This window comes from Papio anubis, chromosome 1 (assembly GCF_008728515.1).
Source record: "Papio anubis isolate 15944 chromosome 1, Panubis1.0, whole genome shotgun sequence".
NCBI classification, from domain to species: Eukaryota; Metazoa; Chordata; class Mammalia; order Primates; family Cercopithecidae; genus Papio; species Papio anubis.
This window is the reverse complement of record NC_044976.1, coordinates 195,796,077-195,819,096: the sequence shown is the minus strand read 5'-3', so window position 1 is coordinate 195,819,096 and position 23,020 is coordinate 195,796,077. Positions and strand designations below refer to the sequence as shown.

General features: G+C 44.1%; 1 protein-coding gene across 1 annotated transcript; it reads right to left on the bottom strand.

The window, feature by feature from the left end:
• Positions 1 to 7,274: 7,274 nt before the first annotated feature.
• Positions 7,275 to 18,913, bottom strand: LOC101014470 (LIM homeobox transcription factor 1-alpha). Its single transcript, XM_021931108.2, has 4 exons — positions 18,744 to 18,913; positions 15,794 to 15,871; positions 13,475 to 13,544; positions 7,275 to 11,450 (listed from the first exon to the last, which is right to left on the bottom strand). The coding sequence occupies exons 3-4, from the start codon at positions 13,542 to 13,544 to the stop codon at positions 11,143 to 11,145; spliced, it is 378 nt and encodes a 125-aa protein (XP_021786800.1). The 5' UTR covers positions 15,794 to 15,871; positions 18,744 to 18,913; the 3' UTR covers positions 7,275 to 11,142.
• Between the last annotated feature and the right edge of the window lie 4,107 nt (positions 18,914 to 23,020).

Here is a 23,020-nt window from a genome sequence, read left to right as displayed (position 1 = left end):
TAAATAGAGACAAATGAGTGAGGATCAAGATATAGAAAAAAAAGTTTTGATCAGAAATATAATGAAGAAAAGCTTTTTCCCTGTTAAAAAAGGGATTCCTGACTTGATCAGAGGAAGAAGGAGAAACGATGAGAACCTACTCAGGCTTCCTGCTAAGGCTGTCAGAAGACTCAAGAGAAATGACTTCACAGCATGCCCAGGTTTGCAGCAGGACCACAGCAGTTATGCACAAGGACATTGATGGCATTGACTATGGTGAAAGTACCTCAAGGTGATGGCAGAGAGCCAGTAACTGACGAGTCCCTTTCTCTAACTCCACCACCACCTTGGCCTTACCCAAGACCCAAAACTGTAAGTGGCCATGAGGTTGGAGAGGGAAACCCAACCTTGATGAAACTGGACACTAGGTTGCCATATAGAAAATAATTAGTTTTTACAAAGCTGTTTCAAAACTAAATTATACTCATAGTGACTGGCGCAGAGATAGTTCTTAAAAAGTTTGTCTTGAATTTTGAGTGGATGAATGAGTGAATACAGATCGGCCACACAAGTGCAGAACATTTTATGGTGTGCCTAAAGAGCATTCAGTTGTTGGAATTTTAGAAAACAATACATAACATAAATGCCTTTCCTTCCCAGATTGCAACTAACTGGTAAATACTCAAAGAAATTGACCAAATTTGGATTTTTTTAAAAATCAGCTTTATTGGTATATCTAAGGGATGAAGCTTAAATCTGTAGCCACAGTCAGGATCCCTAATGCAATCCCTTTGAATGGAATTCTCCCTCAGATTGTGTTTCTGCCTCAGTAATCTTCCACATGTATGAACCAAGAACACCCATATGCTGAGTCCAGGTCACAGAAAGACACCAGTTACCCACAGGCCCCACAGGACTGAGCCAGGCATGCTTAGCTTCTTCTCCCCAACCATCCATCAGATACTTCATCCTCTTCCCATGAGGAGAAGCCAGTTAGGTGTGAGGAGAAAGGCCAGGAGTGTTTCTCTAGCAGAACTCGTACAGAGTCATGACCTCAGAACAGTGAAGCCTCCTCTCTAAAGTCAATACCCAGCTGGTCATTGGCATGATGTATGACTTGCAACAAATTCAATCCACTTGGCTTCCCAAATACCTTAATCCTCTCCTGATACGATCAAATTGGTCCTCTCCTCAGGCGTGTCTGTCGTTCAAGGTGGAATGGGGCAGGCCGGGTGCTATGGTGTCTCTAAGTTCTTGTTCCTACTTCAGAATAGGAGCAAACTTACTTAGAGTAATATTTCAGGCTCTCGTTTCTGCTTTCTCCCCCAGATTATATCAGATGGTTGGAAGAAGCGTTCTTCTTATTATAAGAGATGAAAAGGACATTTGAGTCTCCTTAACTCCCATCTCTCCTGGATCCCAGCACACACATACAACCATTCTCAGACTTTGTTCAAATTATAACACAGAGCCGAAGTTAAAGGAAAACAACTGGCCAGCCAAGGGATTGTGACTTCTAGCCAAACCGCCTTGTAAATATGTGTTTGTGTACATACATATGTGTATGCAGGCATATGTGTGCATACAAACACATGTATACATATGTGTATATGAATATCGTGATCTTTAAAGTTGCACTGGTGGCTAGAACTGGGGTGTGTAGGAAACAATGTGTAGAATTGCCTGTTCATTCTCCTTTAGGAGGCTGAGTAATTTAATGAAATTCCTCATTGGATGAGGATGCCCAAATAGGGAGACAGAGAAGTTTGTTGAGATGGAGTGGGCAAGGACACAAACCACCTTGATCTCCCTTTCTTTAAGCGACGAGAGGACCCAGCTGTAAGGTCTGTGCTTTTTAGATCGTCTGTGTATTCTAAAGTCACAAGACAATCATTCCATCCTCTATCTGCCTTGCCTCAGTTAATTCCCTTTACCCAAGAATATATTGTCTGAACTTTTCAGTATTAACTTAGTAGCGTAAGGAAACAAAATGGGCTTAGAGTTCTTCCAAACTGGGTTGGTCTTTGTGTATCAGTTAAGATTAGGTTTGGTTATGAGTCAAAGAAACACAAATAACTGTAACTTAAAAAAAAAATAAGTTTATCTCTCCTATACAGCTGTTTCTCAGTATCTGTAGGAGACTGGTTCCAGGACTCTCTGAGGTTACCAAAATCCATGTATGCTCGATTCCCTTATATAAAATATTATAGTATTTGCATATAACCTCTGTACATCCTCTTGTATACTTTAAATCATCTCTAAATTACTTATAATACCTAACACAATGTAAATGCTATACAGATAGTTGTTATACTGTATTGTTTAAAGAACAAGGACAAGAAAAAAGTCTGTCCATGCTCAGTACAGACACATTTTTTTCTAAATATTTTCAATCTGTGATTGTTTTAATCCATGAATGTGGAACCCATGGATAAGACAGGCAGACTGTATATGTAAAACAGAATACAGGACTGGAATGGCAACTTGGCTCCCAGAAGTTCTCAGGAATCCAGGCTTCTTTCTACATTGTTTCACCACGTGTGGCCTCCATTCACGAGATCAACTCATGGCCTGACACAGTTGCTCCAGCTCCAGCCATCACATCTGCACTCCACCCAGGAAGACAGAAGTGACACAGAAGAGGAAAAGAAGAACACTTGACAGCTGTTTTTTAAGGAAGGTACTTAAAAGGTGCCATATGATACTTTTGCTTCTGCCAGCTAAAAATAGAGGGTCTTATTTTAGAGGAGAATAGATTATGAGGAATGACTAGCAGCCTCAGCTGCACCTTGAAACACATTACCTTTTATCTATATTAGGAAATTACTGGTAACATGCTCCTGTCACCAACACCTTCATCATCAGCTTCACTCACTAACTCAAATTCCACCATTAGTCAACCCACCACTCCAACCAGAATGATCTCTGTATACTCACTCATAAATATGCCTTGCAACTTTTTCTCCATACTTTTACCTACACTGGTCCTATTGTTTGGAATGCCCTCCCTCCCCCTCTCTACCTAAATTCTACTCACCTTTGAAGGCTCAGTTCAAGCCCCACCTTCTTGGAAAAGCCTCCTCTTCCCTTCCTTTGTCCCAATAAGAGCTCTCGTTTCTGAACTCCCATAATTCACATTATCTAAACTAGTCATCTGACTCTTGGCATACATAGACATATGTGTTTAGCTCACATGCATGTCTTTCACCTTCAACTAGATTGTAAGCTCCTTGGAGGCAGGAAAACTATCATGACTTCTTTGCACCTTTCAGAGTACCTAGGCATACACATGTTCCTAAAACTTCTATGTACCTGGCCACTTGGAAGTCAGGGTTGGGGGAATTAGCATAAGACTCATAAGCCAAGAGAAATGAATCAGAAACTCAGCTCTGACCCTAACTAGGTCTGTAACCTGGGCAAGAAAGAGAACTTAAGGTCTCTGAGCTTCAGATTTCTCATGTATAAAATACAAGAAGACCTGCGTAACCTAATCCAAACGGCTATGTTAAGGAATACACACACACACACACACACCCCCACTTGGCATAAGACAAACACTACACAAATAATATGTCTGTAGTTTCTGTCTGAGTTTTTTTTTGTGGTTTTTTTGTTTTGTTTTGTTTTGTTTTGTTTTGTTTTTTTACTGTAAGCAATAGAAGCCAACAGCTCTTGCTAACTTGAGCAAAGTAGTCTTTATTGTAATAGCAGAGCAGAGTGCTCACAGAATCAAAGCGTGTCTGGAGTCCAGACCAGTCTTGGAAACAGATGGGGTGCAGGGCAGCTCTGGGGTCCAGGGTCAGGTGCACTGCCAGAAATGAACTACCTCCACATTTCCAATGTTGTGCTATTCCATGAGATTCACGTTCTGGGAGAGACTGGTTGGCCAACCTTTGGGTATATGCTCCCACTCCTTGGTTACAGCAGACCAGATCACCTTCATAGTCCCACAAGGACTACCAGCACACAATGGAGGAAGGTCAACTCCCCAAAGGAAATCAGAGTGATGTTATCAAAAGTAGGGTGAATGGATGCTGGGTGGTCAGAAAGCAGTAAATATCCACTACAGGGCTTAATAAACATGTGTTGATTGAGTGACAGTGGCCCATTCCTTTAATTCTAAAGACATTTTGCACTATAAGTAGTACAAGTGATTTCTTTAGACCTTATCAGTGAACACCTTGGAGAGCATCAGTTTATCAGATTCTTTCTACCAATGGCAATTAGAACAAGATCTTACAGAAAAGGGAAACAGAATTACTCCTTGATGGAGGGAGGGCACTGGGAGAGAGAAATGAAATCTCAGCTCTGTCACCACTTGATCAGAGAAATCTTTTCTGACCTTCCTAGGTCAAGCCTCCCTCCATTCTACTTTCTTATAGCTCTATGTCTTCTCCTTTGTGAATAATACAGTGCAAGTTAAATTTGAGTTTTTAATTAATGGACATTTCTCCCATAAGTTGTAAACTCTATGAGGGCAGGGCCAATGTCTTTCTGCTCACTTCTGTGTTTCTGTTACATGTTCCAGAGCCTGGCATATTCTAAATGCTTAGGAAATATTTATTGAATGGATGACATGAGTGAAGAAATGAATAAGTTCTAAAGGGGCCAGAAAAATTAGGTCAGCTGCACAAGTATCTAGAGTAGGTCCTTCCAACCACAAATCAGGGGCAGGCTCCATCTTTCCCTTCTCAGGCACATGGAGTGGCAGGAAAGAGGTTAAAAGTAGTGCATATTAACCAATGCACCATCCACGAGGGGCTGGGCCATGCTGCACTCTTCCCCAGGACCCTCCCCTGGAGGGTAGAAGGCCCATAAGATGGTGGCAGCAGTCACCCACAGCTGCTGGGAGAGGAAATAAGTTATTCACACTCTGATCTGGGGCATCCCTTCCTTGCTGTGGGCACCTACCCAAGCAGGAGCATTGCTTATGCAGATGCTATGCTCCCCACGTGGTTAATCTGCATGTGTCTCCTGGGACAAAATAATAACAAGCCCTTCCATTTGTATGGCACTTCAAAGTTTATAGAGCTCTGTCCTAATTCTTTTTTTTTTTTTTTTTTTTTTTGGTATGCAGCAACCAACGTATAAGACAGGCAAGTGTCATTGTGATTTTATAGATGAAAAAATGAAGGCTCAGCATCTTGTTAAGGTTATACATCTAGGGAACTTCAAAGCCAGGTAATCTTGTCATCATCCATGTGTAGAAGGCATATACTTTCAGCATAAAAAAATCTCAAGGCCTTCTTTTGAGCCCTAACGATAGCTCTCACCTTGTCACTGAACATAATATTGAAACTTGCCAAATAAAGGGATTCAGGGAAACAGTGAAGTTATGATTCAGTTTTAATTCTTGAAGGTACAGTTTTATTCTTGTTAAGTCATATTATTAATAGGTTTCATCCTAGTTTAAATTGATTTTGATGGAGAAAGAAAAGAGAGAGTGAAAGAGATAGATAGACAAACTTAGATTTCATTTGCAATTCAGTTAAATTTTATTTTGTCTTTGAGTTTGGAACTGACAAATTAACTCCATTTTCTTCCCATTTTTGATTCATTTTAGGTGAACTCAATTTTCTTAAGAGACAGCCTAGGCACAGGTCCTTTGAGGTGTGAAGGCTCAACCTGTGGATCCAGGCTTTCCACTCTGAGCCTAGCCCAAAGGCCTTCCCCATCATGCAGGTCAAGAAAAGCAGGTGACAATAGGTGGCTGGGGGAATTTCCTAGGACCTGACTGCTCCTCCTTGGGGGTTAGAGTTCTGAATGTGTCGTCATCATTGGAATTTTATCTGCATGCTTTAAAACAAAACAGCAGACACTCCCCCACAACTCTGGCTCAGGCTCTGGAAGACACGCTGAGATTTGAGGAGGTGACGGTGAGAAGTGATGCCTTCTGAGTTCAGGTGAACCAGGATGTGCTCTTCTTTTTCCTCAAATAGGGTCTGAGACTCCCAGCAGCCTTTCATCAATGACCAAACTCCAAGAGCAGGTCTGGCCCACGGTGCAGCAGCTAACACTCATCTGGTCCTTACTATACTCCCAGCGCGGGGCTAAGTGCTTCACACATATTATCTCACCTGTGCTCACAAACCCTCCTGAGGTAGAAACAAGTACCATCCCTGAGGAATCAACTCAGCAAAGTGAAGGAACCTGCCCAAGACCACATGGCTAGTAAGTCCAGGAGCTGGGACTTCAATCTAGACTCATCCACTTCCAGTGGGAAGGGGAAAAGATGAATGGAGACAACTGATCCCCAGTGAAAGCCTGGAAGCCAGGAGCAGAGCCCTCACTGTGCATGAAAGAGAGGTGTGCTTCTAACCCAAACTCCTTCCCAGGTCTTTTATGTGAGTAAAAATATAAATTTCTATTGTGTTTGAGCTATTATAATATTTGGAGGTTTATTTGTTGCAGCAGGTAGCATTAGTCCAAGTAGTCCATATAGGCACCTAACCCAGCCTTGTAGGCTTGAGAAGGCCACGTATGCTGATTCTGAAGGTCAGTTCGTTGCTCACTAGGCAAATATGAGGGGTAAAGGGCTTGTGCCTGGGCTCTCCCAGGAAGCCGGAGTTAGGAACTAAGGTCTGCCCAGTGGAGGCCAATCTGAGATAAGGCCTCCTCAGTGGGCTCCTCCTGTCAACCTGGCCTTATAATACACATCTATCTCCTTCCAGGCCCTCAGCAAGAGGAAGAGCCAGCTTCTAACATATGGTGAGTGAGCCAGAGGTGGGGGTTGCAAGCTTTGAACAATTGCAAGTGGGGCAGAAAACAGACAAAAAACAATCCCCCCCCTGTGAGTATGTCTCCTGGTCTTACATCCATACTGCTTCCTGACTTCTTTTCTCCATAGTCCTATTTGCCCACCATATATCACATTGAAAATTGTTGATAACTTTGGGAGACTCTGTCAGGGAGCCACTGTCTGCTGCCTGGCTCTCCCATCCTGGCTGGGCATCTGCCTTCAGTCCTGCATGAGAAATCCTTCTCCTGCCCCGTCACTGTGTTCTGATTTCCAAGCAAGTGTTCCCTCATCACATGTCGCAAACTGCTCTGCCCTGAGGGAACTTGATGGTGGTGATGGAAAGCTCCCACTGCCTCCTTCTGTGGGGTCAAGACTGGGGTCTTTGTCCATCTTGGCAAGAAGTTGAAGACCCTTTTCTCCTTATGTTTTGCTGTAGTCATCCTTTCCATTCATTCAAAGCTTTGCCATAAGCTCATCCCCGTGGCTTTGTAGACAAAACTCCCATGCCCCCCTGGTTCCCCACCCACCATCCAATCCCTGAATAAACAACAGCTCATTTGTAAGAGATTTTTAATTTCATCTTGGTATGCCATTAAGGAGTGGAATAAGGATCTCTATTCATTTTCACTCACATAGTATCTGCTACATTCTCCAACTGGTCTTTACCACAGAAACCTGTGGGGCCATACAGCATCTGCATAATTTTCACTCATCAGACTGGTTTGGGTTTCTTGGTGGTTTGCATAAATTATAAACAAGAGCACAAAAAATCACACGACATAGACGCTACCATAAGGGGACATGTTCCCTCTGGCCTTGCCAGAGTGATAGGGACGTGTCTCTGTGTTCAAGTCTCCAATGATGTCCCCAGAAGTGAGGCCAAGCCTGTCCCGGCCCCTCCCGGATAGGTCCACAGTGACCCTCTGTCTTCCCCACCAACTCATTCTGGTTTCCCAGGAGGCTTCCTAGCACAGAACGATCCCATCCTAGCACCACAACTGGAGACCAGGGTGTGGAACTGTCTCCATGTACAATGGCTGCTGGGTCTTCTGTGCTGAGGATCAGAAGAGTGAGTTGGAAGGAAGAGCCAAGGGTTTCCACCGGACCCTTCTGCCTCTATGAGCTCCATGAGGTTCTTTAGAAACAGACCCTCTAAAACAAGGGGCCCCAAACTTTTTCTGTAAGGGCCAGACAATACAGATAGCAAATATTTCAGGATTTCCAGGCCACAGACAGCTTGTTATATATTCTTCTTCTCCTTTTTTTTTAATGACCTCAAAAAAAAAGTAAAAACCATTCTTGGCTGGCAAGCCATAGAAAGCAGGCCTGCAGGCAGCAGTTTGCCCACCCCTGCTCTAGAACACCCCCAGGCCCTCTTCTATCCCCTCAGCCTTCGCCTCCTCCCCACTCTGGGACTCTGGGATCCCTCTGAGCTGCTCTGAGCTGGTGTCTCCTCCAGCACAGGCTTTGCAGAGGGACTTCAGCAGGCAAAACTGCCCTCGGGAGTTTGGGAGCCCTCCTGCTCTGCAACCCTATGTACCCTCCTTTGCCAAGTGAGTGCCCTGGTTATATCTTAAACAAATATCAGATATTAGTCTCAGCCCTGCTCATGTGTCCTGGGAATGAATTAAGCCTTGGTGTTTCCCAGTGAGGTAGGTACCTACTATTAGCCTCATCCACACTTGCAGATGCTGAAGCTCAAGAGCTGAGCCAACCTTCCGAGCACTGCCCAACAACCACTTGTCAGAATTTAAAAGAAAGCCCAGGAGTCTGGGCTTTACATTTTCTCAGGACATGATCAGGGATTATGCTGTCCCACCCCTGCCCAGTGATTCAACCCCAAAGAGAGCAAGAATGCAAGAGAGAACACCATCAGCCACACGGAATTGCTTTCCAGACCTGAAAGACACTCTGCAAACAGAATGAACCCAAGCACTCAAAGCTATGGCGCTAGGTGGAGCAGCCCTCTCTGCCCTGCTGACAAGTCTCGTCAAACTAAAAATAAAGTTTATAAAAGTAAATTATCTCATTTTATAACTTAAGTGCATCAAGCATTTCCTTAAATATAGTTCACACTGAAAATAAAGTTACTTTTGCTGTACAGTTGGTGTCTGTTAATTAGGAATAAACTTTGAGGGTAAAATATGAAAGGTTACACACTCACACACACATCTATCTGTCTGTCCTTCTGTCTATGGGTGAGTAGATGGATAGACATATGCACCTCTTGACAAGAGCTTCCCCGACATGGTGGGAAGTTGTTAGGAGTCCCTAAGTATCTAGTTTGCATGAGAATGTCTATATTAAAAGTCCCTGTCCTTAATGATAAACACGTCTTCATATCTTCATATCTAATGCTAAGACTCTTATTAGAAACATTAAACTATGCAATCCATAATGTATTCAGTCTTTGGAAATGCTGAGCTACACCATATCATTATACAACAGCATCCCCAACAAAACTCCCTCCCCAACCCACCTCTTCCCTGGCCTCCCTGTCCCAAAGCCAGTGACCCCTCACAGAATATGGTTGTTCCATATGGGAGCCTAGTCACAGGACTCTAGGGGAAGACTCAAGAGGTGAAGTAAGAATTCTGCATGGAGTACAGGTGGTCAATGGGGTTTCCCACTCTGGACTGCAGAGGCCCAGCTTCTGAGGTTGCTAGGAAACAGTCACCCAGGTTACTGAGGGAGGTGTCGTCGCTATCCAGATCGTGGAAAAGGGGCTCGGCACCTGAAATGGAGAGGAAACACTGGCATGAGGGTCTGGAAGAGGTGACTCATTTCAGTGTCAGGATATTCAGCTGAATTCAACAAGCATTGCCTGAGCACATGTCCCATGTGAAACTTTCTACAAAAAGTCTGTATTCTCTTTAGGCAGCTCGTGTCCAAAGTGCAACAAGTGAAAACAATCTAAACCAGGACATGACAAAGTGCTAAATTGAGTGCAGCATAAGCAAATGTCACAGTGTCTAGACAGGGAGTGTGGGGAGTAGGCAGGACATGTCACCAGAGGCTGGAGAGACAGGGCAGAGCTCCCACAGGACTTGGGCCTAAAAAATGATGCTTGAAGAAGGGATGGTAAAACCAACAAAAAAACAAAACCAAAAAAAAGCTCTTTGAGTGAGGTTAATGAAAACTCCTGTGATAACATTTGTTCTTTCAAACACCAAGGGTCTACTAGCTATCGGGTGTTACCCCAAATTTGTAATGGAGAGGAAGGTTAGGTGCCTACTTTCAACTAATTAACACCTTTCATAGGGAAGCCAGTAGGGCACACAGTGGAACAGCCGAGAAATCACTGCAACCAAGACATGGAGGCAAAGAATGTTCTGTCTCCACTTCAAGTAAATAGGAGAGGTGAAAACTGGAGTTTATACAACTTGTCATGGGGCTTTAAATATTCATTTTATTAAAGGAGTCATCACAGGGATACTTTAGGTAACAAAACCCCTGAGACTCTGAAAAGAATTTGCAAAAAAATGTAGTTGCCCTGTTTTCCCACAGCGGTGGAGTAAAGAATGGTACAGATGTGACCTGTGCCTTCTAAGGAAGCCAAGAGGGTGGCTATCACTGAACATCCAATGAATGGGGTCGGCCAGTGAAGGGCTTGCCAAGGGCCAAATCTTAATAAATGTTTGCTGAATGTGTGATATGGGAAGGTGGGGGTGATTTTAACAACAGATTTTTTTTTTTTTAAATGAAGGCAAGAAAGAAGCTGTTTAACAAAATCTGTGATCTGTGGCATGAATCTCTGATACTAATATTTAGAAGGCTTGCTGCATAAAATTATTTTTTAACTGTCAGTATAATTTATCAGATTACACAGTATAGACCAATGCATTACATACACCACTAACCTTCTCTGTATAAAAATGTAATGCCCTATATTTGGTTGAGGTTTAACTTGAGCCTTCACTCCAAAGCTCACCCAGCCCCCTACTCTGGGTCCTCAGGCTCGCCGTTGTTGTCCATTAGCTTAAGCACAAAGCTGGGTAAGTGGGAGAGGCTCAGCTATCCATATATGCAGCATTTAAATCAATGCTTCTTTGGGTGGGGTGGGTATAAGGGAGATACTTTTCACTTTACAAGTCAGTTTATGTTTCACTAGTTACATGAGAACACCTATTGGTATCCATAGTAGGATAGTCCAGATAGAAAATTTGTCTTCTGTGCTTTTTATATCTTTTCTTACTTTAGGCAAATGTTTGCTTAATTAAGGCCTTCCGTAGCACCGATACTGCTGACATCTGGCATGAAAGCGCAAGACTTGCAGAATTCAATGACAACAAACAGGTCTACAAGGAGAGCACAACTTCCTATTAAAAACCAACAAACAAGAAGCTTTGAAAACAAGATAAATGGAAGGGTCACTAATGAATATGCATGAAGGTCTTTCTCCTGTAGCCATTGGTTAGGCGATTCTAGCAGTATTTTGTAGGGCACATTATTCTGCTTTGGAGCTTCGGTGAGCATCTGGGAACTGCGTAGATGTGTTTAGGAGGGAATGAGAAACCCATACAAGATATGAGAGGGCCCGGGGGGCTTGAGTCCCTCTTACCATAAGGGTGCATGTGGTCTCCAGGCATCTGGGGTGGGGTGAGACCCTGTCGGAAGGGATCTGAGCTGTAGACACTCTGCTCGATGGCCAGGAGCTGCTGTGGGGTGGGCAGAGCTGTGTAGGGGTTCATGATTCCTTCCATCCCAGCACTCCCACCACCATTTGTCTGAGCTGTGGAACAAAGAAGCAGCCAGGTCATTCTCAATGTGCAGCCTGGCATGTGACTTCCCTGGGTCCTGATTCCCTCATTTATAAAATAAAATGGGATGAGGTGACATCAGTGGTTCCAGTCTTTGTCCTACCAGAGGCCATCAGCAATCACTTTGGAGGATAGGAATAGGGTAGGGGCTGGGATGTTGAACTTTGAGAACATCCTTAAAATATATCATTTCAACAAAAGGTTGTGATGCTAGCCACATGTTTGGCAGTCTCTAGAATAGATGTATCTAAAGATCTTTCTATGATAAATCAGTATGAGCCCATCAGTCAAGTGGGAGCTGTGACCTGTTGACCTCATGGGGCTGATGGGAAGATTCCATAGGACTGTGTATGCTTTGGAATTATAGCTTGCTATACTTGTAGATAGAATTTTATAAGAAAAGCAGGATTCACTTCCTGCCTCCACAACTTGCTGAGGTTCTCTGAACATGGGAAGAACAGATACTATTTCCCACTAGCCTCTGCTTTCTTAAGTCTACCTTTGGAGCTTCCTTTAGAATTATGTAAACTAAGTCCCAAGCCATATGAGTTTGTGTTCTCACAATGCTTTGATGCATTCTTCTCCCTTTGAACTGCACAGGGGTCCTGTGAGGTAGGACTAGCAGGCATTAGGGCCCTACCCTAGGGATGCACACAGCCTGAGGAACAAGGCAAAGTTGCTCCCACAAAAAGAGCCTTAGGGGTGGAGCTGAGGGAAGAATTCAGATCTAACCAGCTTGCTGCTCCACCCTTCCCCACACCCATGCCCTGTTTTATTTCTTCTCTCCCTAACTTCTACCTTGTTGTTAACATACCGTTTAGTCTAGAAGGTAAGAAACTAAGGGAACTCTTGGCTGCAAGAGTCAAATTCTAGATTAAGCCTAGACCTGATGCCAAGCACAAGGCAGGGTCCGTATGAGGATAAGAGGCTGTGCTGAGGGGCCTGAGAACTAGGATCACATTCCACAGACTTCAAAGTGTGGTCCACAGGCTAGCAGCAATGGCACCACCGAAAAGCTTGTTAAAGAGGCATAATCTTGTGGCCCACCCAGACCTTCCTTATGAATTGGAATCTGCACTTCACCAAACTCCCAGGTGATTTACGTGCATATTAAAATGTAAGAAGCCCTGTTTTAAGGTACAAACCATTCAAGGAATTCTGGATAGCTGAGTTGGGGGGTGAGGGGCATAGCCTTTAAGAATGACATTGTTCTAATATAGTATTTCTTGTTTGTTTTTTTTCTTTTAACTTCCATGAAGTCTCCCACAGTCTGTACCTCTTCACCCTCCTCCCTAATCCTCATATCACTCTGACTTTTTTAAAAGTACACCTGGGTAGAGATGAGAAGGCAGCATGGCCTGTGGAACACAGTGTTCCAGTTCCAGCCCCCTCCCTTACTGATCTAGGGCCACATTCAGTCTTGCAGAGCCTTTGTTCGCTCATCTGTGAGATGGGGATAATAACAACTTCTCCACTCACCTCCCGGAGTGGGTGTTGTAAAAGTCAAGTCAGCACGTATGAGAACACCAATCTATAAAACTGTTCAACCAAGGAGGGCCTTGTTATTTTACTATCATTATTTTCACTACTTTACATTATTTTGGAAAGAGGCAAGTCACCGAGGCATCTTCTATTAAATCAATTAGCCTGGAAGGAGAACTAGGCAAGATGAGAAACTGAACGTATCTGTGACTCTGCAAGTAGTCCTGACACATTCTCCCTGACACTGTGGTGGGATCCAGGCCCGGACGCTGTGGATAAGGTCAGTGCCATCCCCAATTAGCAGCTCTAAGCCTGCATGCAGCTCAGGTGTCCTCAACCCTCTCACAAGTTCCTCATGGCTCAGTTCTCCCTTGAAGGCCTTATCTCTCCAGTGGGTATGGTCTAGGCTTCACTGAGTCCAGATATGTCATCCAAAGAGCTGGGTAGTGGGAGGCCTCTGGTAGGAACAGCCTGGATTCCAGCCAGAACTGCCTGGGAGGAGGCACCAGCTTACCAGAGCTCAGCCTCTGGGTGTTTTGCTGATCTTGCTGCTGCTGCTGCTGTCGCCTGGCCAGCTTCTTCATCTGATAAGGAGAGGACCACAGGATTAGAAGTCAGGTGACCTGCAGCATGTTCACATGGTAAGGTGGGGGCCTGGAAGCGATGCCTTCCCTGGGAGAGGGCTTGTTGGCAAAGCTCTAGCCCTTACTTAGGAAAGGAGCCGCAGTGGCCAGCCCCGTGTGCTAGAAGCATTGCAGCTGAGAGCTCTTCTACTCTGCAGCAGTATAAAGACAGCTGACTGGGAAGCAGGGGTGCAGCTTGTCTTAGCAGAAACAGGGATGTTCCCTCAGCAAACAAAACTTGCTGCTTGTGGTGTGACCATTTTACATTAGGTAATAAGTGTGTGACTGTGAAATTTGCAGCCCAGCCTAGACGTATGGAACAAGAGGATACTGACAGGTTGTGATTTAGAATCAGCCCAGAGGCTGTTCCTTTCCCCCTCCCTGTCTACTGGCCCTTAAGTTTGAGATGAGCCTACCCAGACATTCATGCCTCTTCCAAGGTACCCTGCTAACATGCAAGCTTCCCTGAAGGAATATTTTAACTCAATGTTTCTCAAACTGTGTTCCATAGAGCATTAGGGTTCCATGAGATGTTGACATATACTTTGAGCGCGTGTATGTGTCTGTGTGTAGGAAACACTAGATTTTTGTAAACATTTTCTCTATTGCAAGATTTTTCAGACCTTTAAATGGGCCCCTGTGCTTTATGAATCCATAGACTATAGGGCCTCTGCAACTTATCGCACCATGGAGTCTTTCTTTGGTGGAATAACACATCAATAGCCCTGTTCTGAGGATGTCATTTAGGGAAATGCTACCTTAACCAATCGTGATCAAATAAAGAGATAACCTGTGATACTGTAAAGTATATATTTGGTTGTCGACCCTGTTTTTTGGTGTACGATTCCTAAAATTTTTGGACTCTCCAAAGCGATGCCTATTTGAATGTTAATGACTGACTGACCGCTGTCAGCCTCTAGGCAGCTTCAGAGTGGAGGCTGATAATCAGAAAGACCCGGGTGTGATTAGATGGTTGGAGCATTCAGCCCCACCTCCAAACCTCTGTGGAAAAGGGATGGGCTGAAAGTTAAACTGACCATCAGTGGCCAGTGATTTAATTAATCATGCCTACATAATGAAACCTCCATAAAACCCCAAAAGGATGGGGATCGAGAGCTTCCAGACAGCTGAATACATGGAGATTCCTGGAGACTGGGGTACACAGGGAGGACATGGAAGCTTCACACCCTTCCCCCATTTCTCGCCATATGCATCACTTCATTTGCATCCATTGTAATATCCTCAATAATAAAGCAGTAAATATAAGTAAGTATTTCCCTGAGTTCTGTGAGATGCTCTAGCAAATTTATCAAACCCAAGGAGTGGGGTCACGGGAATCCCAATTTATAGCTAGCTGGTCCAAAGCACAGGTAAAAGAACCTGGAGCTTGCAATTGGCATTTGAAGGGGAGGGCAGTCTTGTGGGACCGAACCCTCAACCTGTGAAGTCTGACACTATTTCCAGGTAGAGAGTGTCAGAATTAGAGGACACCCAGTTGGTATCCACTGCACAATTGATTGCCTGCTTGGCGTATGGAGAGTATCTCCACATATTTTGTCACAGAAGCATTCTGCACTGATTGTTGTAGTGTAGGCAGGAAATATAGGAGTTTGTGCCTCATATCATCCACTAAAGATCAGAATAGAAGGAAACAGTCACAGGACATGTATTTTAGAGGTAGGAAGATGAAAGAGTAAAAGGTCTAAAACTAAAACCATGATGAGGGAATATAGAGCTTCATTGGATCCAGAGGACAGTATGACGGCTTGGGCCTATATTAGTGAGGGCTGGGCCCTGGGAGAAGTAAGAAAAGGCACTCATTCTACCCTGTCATAACATTGTCTTGGACCAGTCATATGCATGCTACTTTTAAAACAACTCTGGTATTTGCGTTAAATAAATATGAATTAAGGAACATGCTTTTACCAAAAGACACAGAAAGACATTTATTCATACAGATGGCTGGCCAAATTCACAGTCATGGCCACTAGGAAAGTACAAGCAATTTCACTAAAACGAATGCCTTCTCTCTCCCCTTCTGCAGGGCTGCTGTGGCCAAAATAACTATTGATAACAGAATTTTTGAATCAAGAGAACTACTCTATCCAATGAGCTAAGGTGAGAAAACCTGGCAGCAAGTACAATGTTCTACTGTGATTATTTCAGGAAACCAGCAACACGGGGACAGATAAAAGTAAGAAAAAGGTTACCTTCGCTCTCTGGTTCTGGAACCACACCTGGACAACACGAACACTCAGTCCTGTCTCTGCAGCCAGAGTCTCTCTCACCTTGGAAAAATTGAATATGAGAAACGTAGGCACATTGGCATCTCAGGGTAGGAGGTAGAACGTCTTTTATATAATACACGAGGAGGCCAAAAGACTGTATCCGCTCTAGGAGCTGGATAGTTTTTAATGTTGAGCATAAACACAAACACGAGAACATTGCTTCCCTTCAGGTAGAGAGAAAGTCCTTCACCAGGTAAAGAAACAAAAGAATAATTATTAATTTACATGTGCATTCCCAAGAGGTGTTTCTGGATTTCTCTTGCTCTGGAAATTAGGCCTTCAAGTGGTTTAGACATTAGTCTATTGTTGTGCTTTAGCTATAAGCCATGCATATGCATTGACCTACTTCAGGAGATCTGAGAGTGAAAAATCACTTTGGAAAAACAAATGGCTCTCCCTTGCTCTCCTCTCTTGCCTAAATTCATTGACCTTAATTTTTGGTTTTGTCCCTCATGTCTCTATGTAACTTTGGGTGTTTCACAAATATCCATATTAACTGCTACCTCAAGTGAGCCCTGCCCAAAGAGAATAAGATGAGAGCCATCTGGAATCCGGCAGAGCCAGGTAGACAACTCTGAGGCCAACATGTGTGCCAGGGCTGTAGCGGAGACAGCACAACTGGGATCCAGATAATAAAGAGATACATGGAAACATCTGCCCACCATACAGGCACACAGTGAGGTCTGGCAAGGTGTCGAGAAGAGAAAGGGCAAGAAGCACAGATTTTCAGAGGGGGCCTGAGAGACACTGCCCTCTCTTGATTAGATCCTGGGGAGGAGAAGGGATTGAAAGAGCTCCTTGAATAAATGTGTGAGTAGAGCAAACTGAGGCCTTGAGAAATACTTCCCCTTTATCATGCCACTTGGGGCAAGGCTTAGAAGTGGAATGATTAGAACAGGTTTTTGCAGCACATCCTTCTGCTAAGCCAACTAAAATAGGAGTGTACTCAGGGGCCCACCTCCACCTGCTGAAACCGTATCCATTTCTCAGAGGCCCAGCTCAAAAGCCACCTGTTCCACAAAGCCTTGCCTGATTGCCTAGACCAAAGTGACCTTTCCCTTGCCTTGCTTCCTGGCTTCCCCTCTGTTATGGTCCTCAGAGCCCCCTCTCTGCTGTTACAGTAATGTGTACGCGCATCTCCTTCTTGCTGTTTACTTGGAAGCTGCCCGGGACAAGCACTCAGCACAAAGCCATACATGGGCTGGGAGTTTAGTATACATGGAAGAAGTAAATAAGTGAGGAAGATTATAATTTGTCCTGGTGCAAGCCCAATTTGGGGGCATTTCACTTTCTACCATACCTCTCTTGGAGCATAAGGAGCTGAAAGGGCAGAAAAAGTGAGTCTGCAACTGAATCTTTCCGAAGGTCAGAAGTTGTGATAGGCTGGACTATTGCTCAATAAATATCTATCCTTCCCTCCCCTGCCCTGTGGTGGGTGTGTGCTTCACCACTGCACCTATGCTGGCTAAGCCCATGCCTTGCTTTGGCCTGTGGGATGTGATGTGTCTGATATCCAGCAAGAGGTTTTCGATGGGCTTCCCACTTTGACTTGGCCTCTTGCCTCCTGCCATCGTCATGAGAACAACATGCCCAGGAGAGGGCTGCTCTCTCAGCCTGGATCCTCGAATGACAGGTGGAGCAGGCTGGAACCTGCACCCCACTGGGCCACAGCCAATGCACAGTCCAAGAAGGGAAAATACATGCTTGTTGGGAGCCATGATGACTTTTTGTTTGTTTGTTTGTTTTATCACAGACAAAGCTGACTAATACAGAAAAGGATGCAGGAAAAATAATGCTAACATTTTTTCAAAATGTATTTCCCTTGTGAATTTCAGTAAAGAAAACCCCGTTTTCTTTATTTTTACCATGTAAAAGATAGTACTCAGTACATGACAGGCAGTCGATAAACAATAAGTACTCAATAAATGGGTGCTGCTATTTATGGCAGAGACTGCTAATTGTCCCCAATATCTATTCTTTCTTCCTCCTATGAGTAATTGAATCACTAAGTTTAGCAAGGCTCTTGGTCACCCAGACAGACTCATTTCCCAACTTTCCCTGCAGGAAGTGTGGCCACAGGACTACATTTTGGCCAAAACATATGAGGAGAAATGATTTGAACAACCCCTGGATACATCCTTAAAAAGCAGGGTGCTTGCCCTCCATTTCCTCTTTCTCTACCTGGTGACTGGAAACATGGTGACAACTGGAGCAGTCGCTTGAACCCAGGAGATGGATAACAGAGCCACCCACCAGCCTTGCCTTGCTCACCTCTGGACTGTGACAGAAGAGAATAAACTCCTGTCTCATTAAACCACTGTATTTTTTTTACATGAATGTTCATAGCAGTCCTATTTGAAACGGTCCCAAACTAGATACAACCCCAAATACCCATCAACAGGTGCATGGACAAACCAACCATGGCACACCTTTACAGTGGAATGCTGAAATAGGAATGAATCAATCCCCAAATCACCACACCAAGTGGAAAAAGCCAGACTCAAAAAAGAGTACATACTGCAAGCCACTGTGTTTTTATACTCTTTGTTTTACAGCATCTGGGTCTACACCACAATGGGCACCTATCATTATTACTGTTCCCATTGTGCTCCATGAAATGAAAGGTGTGCTCCATGAAATGAAAGGTGGAGTTGGTGTGCACGCATGAAAGCTTGGGGAGAGTCTATCACATCCTGGCCACAGCTTAGTGATCTCTGGAGTCTCCAACAGGGCTTGAGCCACCTGTGCAGGCTCTGTCTAAACAGCCTTCCTCACCACTCTGACCCCCAATGTCCACTGAGATCCCAGAGGGGTCTGAGTGCACACAGAGAAGTGGGGCCCAGCTCCTTTTCCTCCCTGCTCCCTCCTATACCTTCCTGCAGGGCTTGGAGGATACTTCAAATGAGGCCTTGAATGCTCGCCTCTGTTGAGTTGTCAAGATGGTTCTCGGACGTTTGGGGCGCTTATGGTCCTTGCCTTCCTCAGCAGTTCCTTTCCCTGCCCCGTGGGCTGACTTGCAAAGACTTTCTTCATCATCACTTTTACCTAAAAGAAGCAAAAGACAATGTTGTCAGTCCCTGAAAGCCAGCTCCTGGAGCTGTATGTTATTCCATAGCAAGTCCTCCAGGACCACATTTCCAGGATGCCTTTATGTATGAGAGCAATAACCTATGTGGTATTGATTTGAAAGCTTCCAGGAAGAGGCTAAGAAAAATACTTCTAAAACCCAGAGACAGGCAGCAGAAAGTCCACCATTACACCTCAGGCTTTATCACAGCATCATATCCTGGCTCCACATTCACTAGCTGTGTGGCCTTGGGCAATGATACGGTTTGGCTCTGGGTCCGCAGAATTGTCATCTCCACGTGTTGAGGGAGGGACATAGTGGGAGGTGATTGGATCACAGGGGTGGTTTCCCCTATGCTGATCTTGTGATAGTAAGTTCTCACATGATCTGATGGTTTAAAAGTGTGTGGCTTCTTTTGCACTCTTTCTCTCCTGCTTTGCCATGGTAAGACCTGCCTTCTTCCCCTTCACTTTCTGCCATGATTGAAAGCTCCCTGAGGCTTCCCCAGCCATGCAGAACTGTGAGTCAATTAAGTTTTTTTCCTTTATAAATTACCCAGTCTCAGGTACGTCTTTATGGCAGTGTGAAAATGGACTAATACAGGCAAGTTACTTAACTCTCTACGACTAAATGTACTCTTCTGCAAAATAGTGATATATACGAGAATCTACTTCATTGGGGTTGTTGTGAGGATTAAATGAGTTTATACTAATACGGTACTGAGTGCCCTAAATGCCAATGAGCCTTGACATATAATAAGTGCTCAATGAGTGTTGATGATTAATATTATTTCTTAGACATCATTTTTCAAGACTAGACCTAGAGACTATGTCTGAAACTCTAGTTACTGCCAAGTGGTAGAAAATACTACTATTAAAAAGGCCATAGAGAAAAGCATTAGATCATCTGCCAGTACAGGTAATTCAGAACAGACAGATAACACTGATAACTAGTCAACATTGCTTTTCTGTAAAGTAAGTAACTCTCTAGTGTTAAAGTAATTGTCTAACTATTTGAAATACTTCAACTCTATAAGCAGTGAACAACACAAGGGTTAACTCTGAAGGGAAATAAAACCTCTAGTATATGTCACTTTTTTTTTCCAAGCTACCTCTTACATTCCACAGACATCACACTCCTGAGAAAGTGCTTCTAGGGTCTGGGACATACCTGCGTAAGAGAGACTTCTTTTTACTTTTGGCATTAAAAGCCGTAGGCAGGCCAGGTGTGGTGGCTCATGCCTATAAACCTAACACTTTGGGAGGCCGGGGTGGGTGGATTGCCTGAGCTCAGGAGTTTGAGACCAGCCTGGGCAAAGCTCTGTCTCTACTAAAAATACAAAAAATTAGCTGGATGTGGTGGCGGGCGCCTGTAATCCCAGCTACTTGGGAGGCTGATCCAGGAGAATCGCTTGAATCCGGGAGGCGGAGGTTGCAGCGAGCCAAGATCACGCCACTGTACTCCAGCCTGGGTGACAGAGCAAGACTGTCTCTGAAACAAAATAATAATAATAAAAGCCGTAGGCAATTCTATGCCCAAATGATCTAACAAGAACCTAATTTTTCTCTGGGTTCTCACAGAGCTCAACTACCCTCTTTTCTCCAGTGAACATCTTTGCCTCAATGGCTTTCCCCTGTGCCAGTCCCTTCTGGCCACTTCAAGAAAGCAAAGATGAAAGGACCCACTGTATGTGAGCTACACATCCTTTCTCTTTTCTCCTGCCCTCCTCTGTGAAGGATGCTCATGGGCATATGCTGTTTTAGTGTAGACATTAGCCGAGTTCTCATTTTTGGCTCTGCCAGATCCAAAAAACTTATTTAATCTGAAAGGACAGTGGCTGCTTCTTTCCATGAACATTTGAACAAACAAGGTTGAACATGAAAGGAACACTAAATTGTGAGTTCCTTGAGGACATGGCCCTTTCAATATAATTGAAAAGGGACTGATACAGGCAGACCTAGGTTTCCATCCCAGTTCTGACCCCATGCTGTATAAGTATGGCCCTGTGCAAGTTATGTCATGTTGCTGAGCCTTGGTTTCCATATCTACATAGCGACAACAATAATCCCACACAGTGGGTGTCACAGAGTAGGGTTGTTGTGTGTAAAGCAACTAACACAGTCCTGGCACTCAGGCAGCCCTTAATAGACGGTATGAAAAGGGTGTCTTTTCCTTCTGCCTCACCACTCTCAATAGTACAAATAAAAGCCCCCACAAGATTAAAGAAGAAAGTTAAAGCAAGAATCCTCATGACAAGCGGTGGCTATTCTGGCATCTTAAAGTCTGAGGTTGCTGTTTTCCAGGGGGCAATGTGGTAAGCTGATCTCAGATATAACCGTGGTGTGATTATAAAATCTTCCTAGAAGGTTTTCAGAATGGCAAGGAAAAAGCAAGCACTTAAGAACTAAGAGCCTCAGGAAAATAAGAAGATCCCACAAGAGGATAAAAGGTAGAAAAAAGAAAGCTACTGACTGCACAGATTTGCCCTTGCTAGACCCTACTGATCCTACTGCTCAGAGGCACCCCAAACTTTGGTGTTTAGTGAGGCCAGCAATTCTCTCTGGTGGTGGACTCCCAGGGGTAAAAACGATGCTCCTCTAGCACTAGTGATGACTTCAGTGACATTTCTGAGGAAATGGAGCTAATGCCCCAGCCCAGGGATCACGCAGATCTCCTTCAAGGTAGGCAAGAAAAGAGGCTGAGTCTGCAGGCCGGGCTCACAAAAGAGAGTTGGGAAATCCCCAGTATAGAATATATTTTAAAATGCAATTGTATTGTCTCCAGAAACCTCATGCCTCATACCAGTCTTTTCAATAAAACAGTACTTGCATTGATCCTTTTACAGTCATTCCACACATAGTTTGATGCAAATGTATGTTGATAAGCTGGATAACATAACTAATGAAAATGTAAAGTCTAAACTAATGACAATGGTTCATTTATATTGATACCATCCAGGACAGCAATGTGACATGGTATCTACAATGGTATCTTTAGCGTTATATAAACTCAGGCTGAAATTCTAGCTCTGCCAGTTACTGTGTTTGATTCTGAACACATTCTCAAGACTCAATTTTCTCATCAGAGAAAGTAACAGTGTTGTTGGAATTAAATGGGATGATATATGTAAAGGATTTAGCACCATTCAGAAATAATTGGCATTTAATAAATAATAATAATCATTATTATTTCAGCATAAAAGACATATTCTTAGTTCTGACATATGTTGTCAGTTAATTACAGTCTCAGATCAGTGGGAAGTCTCAGTTAAGGTTTTACATTACAGGTGTTCAATTCTCTCTCTTTGCAGCTATGACCCTAGCCAACATGTAGAGCTGGTTTTGTGGACTCTGCCTGTGTGCCTGTGAGAAGGGAGAGCAACAGAGGGAGGGGGAGTTGGAGCTGGTTGAAGAAGGAAGGTGCAATTCCTGAAGTTTGTTCAGAGTCCTAGAGGCAGGATGGCTAAGGGCCTTCTGGGGTCCTCCTACTGCTGTTGCTGTACTCAGCCTTGCCTGGGACATGTGTACATCCCCAAAGAACTGCTGTGCCATCGTGAACCAACAGAGAAGAGAGGGGAAGAGAACACCTCCTAGGTTAGCCATTGGGGCCTATTTTTGGAGGAGGTGGTGAGCACCACAGGTGGCTGCTCCTTCCCTCTCTCCACATCCCCACAAGAAAAGAGAAAAACATATATGTTTTCAAAATGAGAAGAGAAGGGGAAAGGGGAGAACGATTGGTTCCAGGACCCCTCCATATACTCAGGTGCATACTCAAACCTGTGCATACACAAGTCCCACAGTTGGTCCTGCCTAACCTGGCTATAGGAAAGGTGGGTCTCCCACAGTGCATATATACGGGTTTCACAGCCCTTGAATACTGTCTGCATTTGGTCGAAAAAAGAAAAATACACATATAAGTGGACCTGCACAGTTCAAACCCATGTTGCTCAGGGTTAACGGTAGCAGCAGTAGTGGTGGTTTGTCTCTGGAGTGTTTCTCTTGCTTTTGTGGTGCATTTTCTTTCTTTGAGTCCTCCTTCCTGTTATTTGATATCTCTTCTGTCCCTTTACACCTTCCATTTTG

Coding starts and splice junctions, on each gene's coding strand:
- LOC101014470 (XM_021931108.2), bottom strand. CDS start 13,544: ATGAAGAAGCTGGCCAGGCGACAGCAGCAGCAGCAGCAAGATCAGCAA. Junction 11,451..13,474: donor CACCCAGAGGCTGAGCTCTG/GTAAGCTGGTGC, acceptor TTTGTTCCACAG/CTCAGACAAATGGTGGTGGG.